This window comes from Procambarus clarkii, chromosome 17 (assembly GCF_040958095.1).
Source record: "Procambarus clarkii isolate CNS0578487 chromosome 17, FALCON_Pclarkii_2.0, whole genome shotgun sequence".
Lineage (NCBI taxonomy): Eukaryota > Metazoa > Arthropoda > Malacostraca > Decapoda > Cambaridae > Procambarus > Procambarus clarkii.
In genome coordinates, this window is record NC_091166.1 from 46,888,069 (window position 1) to 46,902,895 (window position 14,827).

The following is a 14,827-nucleotide window of genomic DNA, read 5'->3' on the forward strand; positions in this document are numbered from 1 at the left end:
GCAGAACAATGAATAGGTGACGAAAGAAGTAGGGGGACGAAGGGAATATCAGAACGAATTAGGAGAGCAGTAGAGTTATGGGCCGGCTGGGGTGAAAGAAAGAAATACAGTAACCATAAAATGACCAGGACGAGCACCAAGCCTTGGTTCCAGGAGACAAACACAAAGTTGTAAAAACTGTGTAATTAGAAGTTGGAGTTCATGGAAGTTGGCATAAAATCCACGAATATTCCACTGAAGAATAGACATTACCAAAGAGAAAGGACAGTAACGGAGAACAATAAACAAAGGTAAAGAAGAACACAGTTTATTAAAGAATCTCAGGGTCAGGATCAGGGTCAGCAAAATCAGGGTTAGGGGAAATGGGTAAACTTAGTAAGGATGGAGGGAAGGGAGTGGGAGGACAGACCAGAGGCGGACTGACGGGGTCCGGAGGAAGAGGAGACAACCGAGATGGGCAGTCAAGAACAGCTGGAGAGGGATGGGGGGGGGGGGTTGAGGCAGAAATCAGGGGAGTACACCTCGGCAAGGGCAGCAACCGAGAGGGAATCGGGAGCAACAGAAACCTCCATATCTGGGACAGGGGGCCCGACCACTGAAATGGGAGGGGGCGAGGAAGAAAGCGATACTTTCTTACCCGCAGGGGAGGAAGGAAAGGAGAGGAGCCAGGCTTATGTTTCCGACTCGAAGAGACAGGCGTTCCAGTAACAACGTACTGGGCGACAGACTCAATGGTCTCAGCAGAAGAGGAACGGGAGCGGACAACACTAAGATTGCTGGGAGGATGGACATCGGCCTGGACAGACGGCGTGGAGGGTCAAAAGACTGGGGGAAGGGTTGGGAAGAATGTGGGGAGGAGGGTTGAGAAGAAAGAGTGGGGGAGATGGGAAAGAAGACAGACATGATGGGCTGGGTAGGAAGGGGAAAAACTCCAGATGAAGAACCAGGAGGGAGATCTTTCGGGACAGGACGCAAAGGAATAGGGGAGGTGGTGGAGGGCATGTTCGGGTCTAAGGCCTGGAAACGGTTGTGAGACTGAGGAAGGTGGGAAGGATGAGGAGAGGTAGAACGCAACACGCGAGTGTAGGATACACCCGCGAAAGGGGTGAGACGACGAACCTGGCGTCTCGCTTCAGGAAAAGTCAGACGATCACGGTGTTTCAAGTTGAGGACAGCTTCCTCGAGTTTGTAGTGCATATACGAGCGCGAGAAGGCAGGGTGGGCCTCACCGCAATTGAGGCAGCGAGCCTGGGGAGAAGTGTACTCGGACTTAGAATGATCATTGTCCCCACACATGGGGCATAGATACACAGAACTTGTGCACTTGAGGACACCGTGCCCAAACTTCTAACACTTATTGCAAAGTCTAGGAGAGGGAATGTACAGTACTCCTGAACGGAGCATTTGGCACCGGCAAGAATAATAAGAGGGCGGAAGGGCCCTACTATCAAAGGTGATTTTTACAACTCGAAGGGGCTGATGGGGACGACAGCGAGGGGTCGAGTAAACGTGTCCACCTGGAGGACAGAATGGCCTTGAGCTTCGAAGATGTTTAGTATCCTCATGGCAGTCTTTGATGTCCCTAACACCAGTTGCAACACAATGTGGGAGGAGAACTGTGTCAACACTGGCATTTAACCGAGCATTTTTGGAGACCCGAACAGGGGTCTCCCCAATGCAGGACAAAATGGCTAAGTAAGTAGCTGCATCCTGAGGAGCAGCAGCAATGACACTCGTACCGTAACTGGTGAAGTTAAAAGTAACAGAGGCATCTACTGAATCAACAAGGTGTTTTTGGAGGGAGAAATCGTCGGGAGAAGGAGAATCTAGATGGTGGAGATCAAAGTATTTAGCCCATGTAGCGGGACCAAACAATGTGTTGTATTAGTATTAGTTTGGGATGGAATCGTGGGAGTGCGGCCGTGGCGGGGAAAGCGTTGAGAACCCCCAGAGTGAGGGGGAGGGGGGGTAAAAGGCGCAGTAGTCACAATGAGAGACGGAGCCGTGCCAGGAGGAGAGGTGGTCACCACTGGGGGCTGGGAAATTGACCCTCCGTCAGAGGAGGGAGGGGAGCTGAGGGGAGTAGTCAGGAGGGTCAAAGGAGGAGCAAGGTCGGGGCCCAATGCAGCGGGGGCTACAGGGCCTGGTCTTCCAACACAGTCCGACTCGGGGGCTTGGTCACCCACCCCACGAGCCTGAGAAGGTACAAGAGAAACATTATCCGACATAAAAAACGAGATAATACTTTCATTCACTAATGTGCCCCCACACCCACAATGGAGCCACAATTAGAGGCAGGACACCCAACAAGAAGCTATTGCCGATCATGCCGGGGGCCCCCAAGGGGTGCATCGTGAGTATACGCCCCACAAACGCCACCTTAAGAACCATCAGTACGTCGAGATCGGGTTCAGTGACAAGAGGAGGATTGACAATAAAAGTTCAAGTACCCTTGTTCAAGACGTTGGGTACTACAGTTCTACGGGTGCAAGAGTATGCCTCCCCAAACACCCGGATGTCAAAATAAAAGAAGGCCGAAAAAAGAATCAAAACAGGCAAAAGGTTGGCGGGGGAATGACAATGAGAAAGGAGAAGAGGGAGAAAAACAAAACAGAAGGAAAAGTTGTCCAGCATAATTAGAGAGGACAGCAGCAAGAGCACAAGGCTACAAAAGGACAGAGGACCCCCAAGAAGCATCACACTCCGGCAGCCGCCCACCCACCCAGCCCCACCCACCCTCACGGCAGCAACAAGCTGGATTATTTTTTTTTCTTTAAGCAAAATTTGTTTTGCATATTCAATATTCAAAAGACAAGTTACTTCATTGATGTGAAGTACAGTACTTTGTGTCTGTCAAAAAAATAAAAAAATAAAAATGTTTATTTAGGTAAGGTACATACATAAAAGAGATTTTACAAAGAGTGGTGGATTTATAGTTAGGGCTAGTACATACAATGCCTAAAGCCACTATTACGCAAAGCGTTTCGGGCATAAAAAACTTAAATGACTAAAGCTTAATACTAATTGAGCATAAAGAGTAAAATGAAAACATGTTAAGAAAACATAGCTGAAAAAGCAGCACAAATACAATTCTGTCGACAAACAGCGCTCTTTAAAAAAAAAAAAAAAACAGACATTGGATGACATTAGAGGGGTAAGGTAGGTTACAGGGAATTTATTAGGTATAGCTTCGTTTTAATCTTAAACTGGTTGAGAGAGGTACAGTCTTTAACATGGTTGGGAAGGTCATTCCACAATCTGGGTCCCTTGATTTGTAGAGCATTTCTAGTTTGATCAAGTCGTACTCTAGGAATATCAAAACTGTATTTATTTCCGGTGTGGTGCTCATGGGTTCTGTTACAACCTTCTATGAAGCTTTTGAGGTCAGGATTGGGATTACAGTTTAGCGTTTTATATATGTATAATACACATGAGAGAATGTGCAGTGACTTAATGTCTAACATATTCAGAGATTTGAGTAGGGGTACCGAGTGATGTCTGGGGACAGAGTTGGTATTGCCTAAGTCTTTAAATTACACACTAGCAATTTGACCATTACACACAGTACATTGTATTGTACAATATTGCCTAAGTTTACATGTTGCTAACTTTGGTGGCCAAGATATTGAAAACCACAAAGCGCCATCTTTTTTTCCATGGAACATGATTCAAACTTTACAAATGGGGATAATCACAGACACATGGTGCTTGCCTTTTTGTTGCATACCAATGTATCTACCCAGATTAGGAGTAAAAAATTATGGTTGGGCAGCCATTTACTGTTCATGGTAAGAGCTCTGAAAATGTAATTACCCAGGTGTAATTACTGAAGTGTAGTTACAGGATGAGAGTTACGTTTGTGGCTGAGGCGCAGGCTGCGGGGGACGCCGAGCCACGAAATCATCACAAGGTAAGGTAGATAAGGTGGAGTCCCATCTTCCTAGCAGTCATATAGCACTTTGACACAACTGATAGTTTTGGCCTCCATCACCTTCTCATTTAACTTTTTCCAACCTCCTACTATTTGCAAAAGTGAACTTTCTAATTTTTCTGAAGCATTATCCGAGCTGTCAACATCTACAAGGTCAACAATTTTTTCATCACTCTCTCCCACAGTTAGTGTTCTCGCTACAGATGGCAATACAAATTTAAATACTGTATGAATTCCTGTGATATATGTATTGTTGAGAATTATGAATACATCAATTCTAGACATGATTCACAGAGTCTTCTGCAATCATAGTCACAGATTTGTTCTCGTGGTGTAAATAATTTTGCTGGTTATGAGAAACTACTGACAGAGCTTCAAGAGGGTGGGTTTTATTAAGAAATTTTATTTTCTTGGAGCTTGTACATGTAACTTCTTAATTCTATTATACGAAGTAAAAAAAATCTTGCACACTATCTCGTGCATTATCCAGAGTCTCCTGAATGAATCTGTACACAAATTATTTTATAAATGTTCTTATCATAAAAGTTTCACCACACAACATACTCCTCCAACCCTCTCCAGCATATATTCTTTTATTTCTGTCCAAGCACCCCTGGCTATTTAATGTGAGCCAACATTCTGAACACTTGAATGGTCTGAGTTAAAAACATCCTGGTTCCTATGGAGATCACTGAAATAAAAAAATTTCATCTTGCAATCTGAACACTGATGCTGCTTAACTACTTAACTATTCATCGAAGAGAAAGATGTCTATCAAGATGGGTTCTTCTGCTGAACCTCGAGAAGCAATATGAACACGTTAATAACTATGGCTTCCCATAGCGAGTCATGTCTCCAAGCCCAATATGGTAGCATATTTATGGCCATAGATTGAAAACTGAAGAGAGTAATCTATAAACTTCTCTCACATGCCTTTGTAAATAGCTTGAGGTAGAGTATTTTACACCACACAAAACATTTAAAAAGTTCATTCTGTGAGTGAACCTTTCGTGCATGTCATCTAACATATCTGAGAAGTTTAGTTCACAGTGACAACATGGCACCTTTTCAGTTTGGCAACGAATGTGTTCGTGATTTTTCTGACTGCTATTTCATAAAAATGAATGATTACAAAAGGAACACTTATATCTATCTTCAGTTTAAACAGCAGCGGCACATGAAAAGTGATTGCATAAGGCCCCGAACCCTGAAAACTTTTGCCCACACGTTTCACATTCTAAATGCTTCTCATCCATGCAAATCTTTAAATGTGCATTCGAATTCCATTCCTTTAAAATCGAGCATGCACAAACGTAACACTTGAAAGGAGCCTTTGTGAAACTTTCAATAGAATTCAGCACACTAAGACTATTTTCCACTTCAGAATCTTTAATCATCTTACTATCAGCTACACACCTTGAAGCTGCTATGGAACTTGCTGCACAATCCAGCTTATCATGGTTGTCCTCCATTCTACAATCACTGAAACTCAAGTCATTCTCAGCCCTGCATGCACAAGTTGTGAAATTTTGTTCGGATATCACCACATCCTGACAACACTTCACTTCAATACTCGGATCAGCCTCACACTCGTCAGCATCACATGGTCCTTTTACAATTATATTCTGGTCCTCCATCACACAGTTGCAGGTTTCTCCACACATTCCATTCTTGCCATTTAATAGCCTTGCTGTGATACCTTCATCCTTCCTCGACACTAATGATTCTGCAAATACAGGTACTGTATTACAGCTTGTAAGTTAACTTAGTGTTTTTATAAATTATACAGTGAATGCTAGTGCATTGTCTGGCACTGCATTATCTGGGCTTTTCATTAGATACAGAAATTAAAAATAAAATTGGACATTAATGTACAGCAGAATTAAAATTATTTACCATTAAAATGGACAAGATAACTGCCAATAGGATCCAACAAAATCACACACAATTTAATTTGTTAAACTAATACACATATAGTATATTTTGGTAGCAGTCTTGTAGATTATTAAACATGACGGGGCAAAATAAATGATTCTAACATTGAATCTTCTCTATTTTCCTTGTTTTTATACACTTGAGAAGTTGAAAAATTAACTCCAAAGTTCATTTTACAATTTTATTAAGGACTGGCACTAAGAGTTGCTTTTCGTTGACCCTCATCAACATTATCAAGGGCCGAGTTTAAATAGTTACAAGTTTTTATGCTGCCGGATGTACAGCCTGGAACAAGGTGTAGAAGCACCTTGCCTATGGGCCAATAGACCAAATGCAGCTTAACCTTTCATTTCCATGATGACCGGGGCAATATATTGTATGTTTCTTTCATGTTCTCTAAGATGGTAGTATAACTTGGAGTTAGGTGGTTATTGATAGTTGCTTTGCTAGATGTATAATGCCTTGCCATGTCTGAAATTTTTTTTGTTTTCTCAGGAAAATTCCTGCAGGGCCCTAAGCCTATGGCTGGCCCACTAAAACATGTCTGGGGATTATCTGGTCATGTATAAAGAGAGGTTTCTTGATAAGGCCTTGCCGTTCATACATGCTTAGGTGACGTGAAAGGGATGTTGTTGTCTTGCCTATATGGGTATATCGAGTTCATTGGGGCCGACAGTCCCCAAGTGGGCATGTGAAGGCATTTATCTCCAAGGAGGTTTTGTTTCGTGTCAGGAGAGTTTTTCCCATGAGCAAGTTGACAGTCTTCTTGCTCTTACAATATATAATAAATTCAATCTTTTAGTTGGTGTTAGTAGGGGTCACATTTCTATCAATAATGTTTTTCAGAATCCTCTTCTGTTTGATAGTAGTAGTAGTTCTGAGAAGTGGATCTTCACTGAGAAGTGAAGCTTTAGTCAGTAGTGTTTTTTCCTGCCCGAAACGCTTTGCGTAATAGTGGCTTTAGGCATTGTATGTACTAGCTCCTATCTATAAAGCCAACAAACTTTGTAAAATCTCTTTATGTATGTACCTTTGCCTAAATAAAAATTATTATTATTATTATTATTATTATTATTATTATTATTATTATTATTATAAGTGCTACTCCGAGAAGTAGCTCCTGTAGAATATTTTAATAGTAGGGGTCAGTAATAAACGGTTATGTTTCGTCTGAGGTGGCACGTCGGTTCACCTTCCTTTTACCTTCCAGATCTCTCTGACATCTGTTATACTACCCAGTATTGACTTGCTTTCAACTGGATGTGTTTCTGAAGGCGCAGTTGACATAGGTATTGACACCAGTACTTGTACCTATCAGGGCACTCACATTTTAGCATTAAGGCACACTCCTATGTTGGTTTCCTTAGTGTAGACTGCCATGTGAATGCCACCATTCATTTCCAAGACTATTACATCTAGGAAAGGTAGCCTACCTCCACTCTCTTATATAAATCTTATCACAGAACATCGCTCAAATGCATCCTTAAGCCGCAACACGTACTCAATATCAGGAACCTGCAAGAATGTGGCCTAGATATCCATGGTATACAGTACAATCGGCTTTAGGTCCATTTCAACAATGGCTTTCTGTTCAATGGAACCCCATGTAAAAATTAGCAAATAGGACACCAAAAGCAGAACCCATAGCATCACCTACTTTTTTATACATTCGCCCATCAGGGCTAAGGAAGAAAGCAAGTAATTATCAAAAGAAGGCACCAAACCAGGAAGGCTATGTAGCACCATCAAATGTGCAAAACAATCAGAGGGCGCTAAATATCACCAAGGATGCCAATACGAGAACAAACGCATAAGAACGATATCAAAAGTATCCGATTCACCAAGAATTCATATCGAGGGACAAGTGACCGCGAGGTACGGTCGGTAAGCAAGACACTCGTCCTGGAAGTCAGGACACTCAACAAGGATATGCACGACTAAGAGGGACAATGCAATTTGGACAATAAGGAGCAGGGCAGTGCTCCATTAAGTGATGAGTTGAGTATGGCCAATTCGCAACTGTGCTAGAGCCATTTCCCACCGCCGGTTGCGGTGGCAGGAGGTTCACAAAGAATTCTATCGAGGGACAAGTGACCGCGAGGGACAGTCGGAAAGCAAGAGACACGCTCGTCCTGGAAGTCAGGACACAACAAGGATATGCACGACTGTAAGAGGGACAACGCAATTTGGACAATAAGGAGCAGGGCGGCGCTCCATTAAGTGACCGTGAGTTAAGCTAGTATGGCCAATCCGCAACCTTGCTAAAGCAGTTTCCCACCACCTGTTACGGTGGCAGGAGGAAGGCCACAGGGACACTACGCTTAAGAGTACAGAGTTTGTTACCAACTACAGAAGACCAACAACGCTGCCAACGAGCAAGGATGGAGGAATGAATAACCGGGTAAAAGTTGGAATAAGGAATACTTTTATAGGAGATGGGACAAGAGCGGATAGCTTCTAAAGCGGCAGCAATATTGGTGAATACTCAATATCAAGAGAAACTCATTCCCGATGCCTGTGGCCCCTCAGTAAGTAAAAAAAATTTCTTTAGAGACTTGAGGGTGAAATCATATGGCACATATGGAGTTAGGGAGTCAAGTTACTTAGCCAGTCTGTACGAGACCGAAGGTATCTGGCTGATTGGTCAAAGTGGGTTTCCAGGTGTGTGGATCTTGTCAGTTCCATATGCATGTCCAGATTTGTACCCTCCAGTAGGTTTTTGTGGGTGAAGTCCAGACATTTTGACATTAACACAGTTTCAACCACTGTTTACTTTTGTTTTCAGTTTGGCAGTTGTATCCTTACTGAACCTTTCAAATTTAGTTTGATCAGATAGAATGAGGTTTATTTTCTCATTCATACCTGCTTCATGGGGTTCTGGGAGCAGTTCTACTCCCCAAGCCTGGCCCGAGGCCGGGCATTACTTGTGAGAGCATACTTTGAGGATTATGTATATTGACAATTTATCACTTCTCCTGAGAGCTATATTCTTATTTTGACAAAGCTCCTTAGCTGCCCATTTGAGGTCAGGAGACAATATGGTGCTTGTGTTACCATGAGTCTTTCCTCCTTCCACCAAAAGCTATGCCTGCAAAGTATACTTTGCAAGCAAATGGAATTTAATGTGAATAAATGACATTATGGAATGAACTCGCCTAGTTGTGGTTGTGGGATTAGGAGATACTGTAATAGGCCCCACACAACCTACAAAGTGTGAAAAAAAAAAAATTCTAATAATGAGAGATCTAAGGGTGGTACTGGACAGAACATCTGAGGACAACCACGAACATTGTGTGAGGAGCCTATGTTACACTATTCCAACTTCAGAACTACTTTTAAATTCATGGATGGCAAAATATTAAAGAAATTGTTCATAACCTTTGCGAGAGCAAGAGTGTAATGTGCAGTGGTTGCATTGTGCCCGTATATCACGGAGCACATCAATAAACTGGAAAAGGGACAAAGACATGCAACTAAATGGCTTCCAAAAATTCTAAAGCAAGAGCTATGAGGAGAGGTTAGAGGTATTCAAAATACCAGTTAGAAGATAGAAGAAAGAGGTAATATGAACACTTCATGCAATTTGGTATCATAAATCTACAAAATTTAAAAAAAAAAAATTAAGCTCATACTTCAAGTGGAGGACATTAATTCAAACTAAGAAAAATAAAGCTGCCAACAAAAAAATATTAGAAAAGTTCATTTATGCAAATAAAATGGTAGAACAGGTGAGGAGGAGGTGGAGACCAAAACTATCTAATTTTAAAGCACCTTAACAATGCTGGAAGGCAGGCTGGAGCATATCTGGAACCTGTAACTATCATGTAGCTCTCTTCCTGTAACTACACAAGTAATTACAAGTGCATATATGATGTGTAACCAAAAAAAAACAGAAGCTGAGCAACAACTAAGGCCAGCCCTAAATCAAAGAGAGAATCAACTATCATTGTGGAAAAGAAGAACCACTAGAGTGCAGGCAGAGTGAAGGGGAAAATTGGACCAAAAAGCCCTAAGAAATACAAAAGCACAGCAAGAGCACCCTAAAACCACTGCCAACTTGCACAACCAAAATGAGCACCCACCGAAGGAAAATCCTACTGATTATAACCCCAAGGGAGTACCAGCCACAAACGCCTACCCGAGAACCGAGGTGACCAGAACAGGGTGAGCACAGAAGGACAAGGATGCAGAACAAACTTCAAATACTGAAGAGGGCAGCAGAAACACAATAACCTACAGGGCAGGGTCCAAAAGGTCCACTAAATGCAAACAGGATGATCCTGGAGAAATGGAAAAGTGTACACAGCCAAAGCAAAGCCCAGAAAGAAAACCACACAGGCAAAAGCTAGACAACATACAATCACTCGAGCACCACCACAGCGTGTCTGCCAGCCCCAAAACCCCCAAAAGACTGACGAAGAACCTCAAGAGGCAGCCCACTGAGAAGAGGAATGCAAGTAACATCACTAGAGAAGGCCTACAATGAGGACAGCACCACTGCCTGAGGCCCAAGTGTCACAGAATGGCCACCTCAACTAGTAGTCGGCAAGCTCCAAACAGCCGGTGCTAGAGAAAAAAACAGAAAAAGACCACACCACAGCACACCAGGTACAATGGCAGGAAGGCAGAGGCAACTGCCCTAAGCACCTGCAAAAAAATCCACCCCTGAAATCAGAAAGGAAGAAAAGAACAAAAACAAAGATCAGGCAGACTCGTGAAGACACTAGAGCAATGCCAGCCGACGACTAAGTGAGCCCAATGCAAGTCTGCCCCTACACTAAGAGGGGCTAAACAAAAAAATTTAGACTGCCACAGCTGCCCCTGCATAGAAGTGCAACCACACTTTAGTAATTACAGCCACACCCCAGCAATCAGAGCCAAAATACAGGCCCATCTCACAGGTGACAAACAAAAAAACTTGCAAGAGCCAGATGTACCCCACAACAGCAAGCTTAAGGTAAACCCACAATTCCTGATGTGACAAACAAACCATGGCAGAAGACTAGTAGCCTCCACAGGCCCAAAAAAAGGGAGGGGTCTGAGGCAAAAAGGGAGGCACTAGTGCGCTTGGGAACAGCAGCACGCATGCAAAAAAAGTTAAAAGCAGAGAAACTACTGGTAGACAGCGAGACCCCTGGACCTGAACATAAAACAAAGCCAGAACCAGCCCCAAGATAAGGTCCCTGGCCTCAAAATACAAGGTTGAAGCAAGGCTACTCAGACCACAGCTGGGAGACTCACAAAAAGAGAGGAGAATCTGAGGAGCTTGCATGACCTCAGAAATAGTCCCATGAGGGAAAGCCACAGGGAAAACCCCAGAACATGACAAAAAGAAAAACAACCACAGGCTCCTGCACAAGAGAGCTGTCGAGGGTTGGCCAACACAGTTTTCTATCTAGAACCACCCCTAGATCCCTTTCTTTGTCAGAATTCTCTAAAGATTTCTCTTTGTGTAAGAAATCTTTAAAGAATGCTGACAAAGAAAGGGATCTAAGGGTGGTTCTAGATAGAAAACACCTGAGAATCACATTAAGAACATTGTGCGAGAAGCCTATGCTACACTTTCTAACTTCAGAATTGCTTTTAAATACATGGATGGCGAAATACTAAAAAAATTGTTCACGACTTTTGTTAGACCAAAGCTGGAATATGCAGCGTTGTATGGTGCCCATATCTTAAGAAGCACAAACTGGAAAAGGTACAAAGACATGCCACCAAGTGGCTCCTAGAACTGAAGGACAAGAGCTACGAGGAGAGGTTAGAGGCATTAAATATGCAAAAACTAGAAGATAGAAGAAACAGAGGCGATACGATCACTACGTACAAAATGGTAACAGGAATCTATAAAATTGATAGGGAAGAATTCCTGAGAGCTGGAACTTCAAGAACAAGAGGTCATAGATTTAAACTAACAAAAAGCTGCCAGAGAAAAGAAAATTATCTTTTGTAAACAGAGTGGTAGACGGTTGGAACAAGTTAGGCGAGAAGGTGGTGGAGGCCAAAACCGTCAGTAGCTTCAAAGCGTTATATGACAGTGCTGGGTAGACGGGACGCCACGAGCGTAGCTCTCATCCTGTAACTACACTTGGGTAATTATTTAGCTGAAACGTTGGTGCTGCAGAGTACCAAGACACCTGGAGGACAGAGTATAAACACTCCGGTGGATTAATGTCTAGGGTGGATGACTGGGTCCTTCAAGTCATCAGGGCTATCATCTGTTGGTGAGAAAGCTAACTAGTGATTGGACCTAGACGTACACACACAGGTGTGTACATGCACACATTAAATAAATTTGAGTATGTCTTTACTAACCCAGTATTTGAGGTGAAGATTTCTCTTCCATAGTGTGACTGGAGCTGGCTGATGAGGCACTGTGATCTGCAAAAATATAAATACAATTATAGAAATGCATCTTTTGGATACAAATCCTCCCATAAATAAAGTTTACCTTAATCCTCTATCTGTGGAGTCAATAATATGTAAAGAGTAGAAAAAACTTGAAAGAAAAACTTAATTATCAAAATGCCCGAAACCCGAAACGCATTGCGTAATAGTGGCTTTAGGCATTGTATGTACTAGCTCTATCTATATATCAATCCATTAATGTAACATCACTTGTATGTATATACCTTACCTGAATAAACATCTGAATCTGAATCTGAAAATGGTCATTCAAATGTAAAAATCCAGCACTGAATCTAACAAAACACCTTTTTTTGGGTTGGGCCTCGGTGGCTCCCTACCTTACTGAGGTAGCTCCTCAAGTCACATCCCTAGACGTCCACATTGCCTGCTGGAGACCAGAGAATTTGTCCCCCTCACAGAGGCACAGGGAAATTTTACAATCATCCATACCAAGGAAACATCCAGAAAGCAAAGCAAAACACACACTTGCAAGATTTAGAGAATCTAGTAGAAAACAATTCTGCAAAGGATCCACCCAGCAGTTTATGAGGGAGTTGGTCTATAGTGATGGGAAATTTATACTATGAGGCTCTGCAGCATCTTCAGTACTCGATCCTCATATTTGAGCCCTCTTGCTGGTTGCACATATTCTCTAAAGTGGAGAACCATAGTTCTTACTCTACTGGAGCAACCAGCTGGGAAGACATGACTATAACTCACTGGTTGCAGACAAGTTAATTAGATAAGCAACACATGCTCTCAGGTTGTCAGAGTGCTGCCTAGGAGCTGAAATCAGCCTTAAACTTACACAAGGCTTCAGAAGTGGCCGTTTTAGAATGGGGGTTAAGAGGATAGATACCCACCAATTGCCTATTTCAATAGCTTCCAAGTGGAAATCATTATTCATCCAACATGGCAAATAAAAGAAATAGCTCTGATGCTTTTCAGCATCTACAAACTCTGCCTGGCACCAGTACCAGGTGCAGCAACTAAAGTTCTGTATTACAATTACCTTTAACTTGTACCTTCCAAAAAGACGCTAAATTAATGAAAATAATTGTCGTAACTAAAAGCTTAAGCGATTGTTAGGGCCAAGGCAGCAAAATGCTGGTAAATTTTCCAGTGTATGTGCCTAGCAACCATAGGTACACAGACTCTAGCCCATCAACTACAACCAGAAGCAAAGCAAAGTACCCTAATTATTTTGGGTTAGCACCCAAAATAACTAGTAACTCAGTGTACAAGGTTACACAAAAATATAATTATGCACTAAAAACAAAAATACAATCTACACGAAGACAAAGGCCATGCTTTACACCATGGCAAAGGTATGGGTATCAAGCAGCATAAAGAGGAAATAGTGTAAAATCAAAGCTCTGGGCTGTAGCTGCTTGGACAAGGTTTTGTGAAATGTAAGTAGCACCCTGGGAGGGAGCCAGTCAGCCGAGCAGACAGCACATTAGACTTGTGATCCTGTGGTCACGGGTTCAATCCCGGGTGCCGGCGAGAAACAATGGGCAGAGTTTCTTTCACCCTATGCCCCTGTTACCTAGCAGTAAAATAGGTACCTGGGTGTTAGTCAGCAGTCACGGGCTGCTTCCTGGAGGTGGAGGCCTGGTCGAGGACCAGGCTGCGAGGACAATAAAGCCCCGAAATCATCTCAAGATAATCTCAAGATAACCCCTATTGCAGTAGACAAAATAAAATCAAGGGAAGAAAAGGGTGAAGAGACAATGGAGAAAAGGAAGGAGTGGTATGAAAAGAATTGAGGGAGTATAGGCAAAGGGAGGTGATTTGTGGGTGTGAAGAGGGAGGGGGTTCCGTGGTCAAGTGGAGAGGAGCACTGTCTGGTTGATTTTCAACTTACAATATATTATTCTGGGTTCAAATCCCAGGCAGGAAAGAAATGGTTAGACGAGTTTCTTATCACCTAATGCTTTTTTTTTTTATAATTCACCAAGTAAATAATTACCAGAGTCAGCTTCTTGTGGGGTTGCCTCCTGGGTAAAGTCAGTAGTTCAACCTTGGGGGGAACGATATAAACCTAACATGTATATACAGTATATATATTGGCTGCTTATCCTCATACACAGATTTATTATTATTATTATTATTATTATTATAATAATAATAAAGGGAAAAGTAGGGCATAAGGAAAATAAATACAGCAGACTTACAATTAGAGCTCTGCTCAATAATACGCTTGGAGGCACGGTTTCCCTTAGTTGGAGTCTTTCTTGCTTTCTGTTTAACCGACTTATTGCCCTTCAACTTTCTGTTAAAAGAAAAAATTAATTTCAACATTATTCTTGTTTTAACAATTTAACATTAATAAAATTCACATGAAACATTCAACTGGCTGTCAATATAATAAAGCATCCTTTTAATGGAATAATTTAGCTTAGGCCTGTAGCTAAAACAATGTTTTTGCTAAACTCAAATTTTCTGTATACTATATAGGGAATTTTTTTTTTCCCCCTGCTCAAAACTTTTTGCATATCGCTGCCTAATATATGAGTCAATTATAGTTTAGACCCACAATTCTCAACCTCCTTC

The 14,827-nt window shown here is 42.2% G+C and overlaps 1 protein-coding gene across 3 annotated transcripts in view; it reads right to left on the bottom strand.

The window, feature by feature from the left end:
- The window catches only part of LOC123772493 (uncharacterized), a 73,246-nt gene that overhangs the window by 39,913 nt on the left and 18,506 nt on the right, over window positions 1-14,827 (bottom strand). For 2 of the 3 annotated variants that reach the window (XR_011228912.1, XR_011228913.1), the window contains exons 4-5: window positions 14,449-14,546; window positions 12,179-12,244 (exon numbers count right to left, since the gene is read on the bottom strand). Coding sequence is in view for 1 of the 3 variants with exons in the window: in XM_045765713.2 (XP_045621669.1) it covers window positions 5,092-5,657; window positions 12,179-12,244; window positions 14,449-14,546 (730 nt within the window). In the remaining 2 variants the exon portion in view is untranslated. Of the gene's footprint in view, window positions 1-3,465; window positions 5,658-12,178; window positions 12,245-14,448; window positions 14,547-14,827 lie in introns of those variants that run through there. The other variant, XM_045765713.2, reaches the window with a different exon arrangement.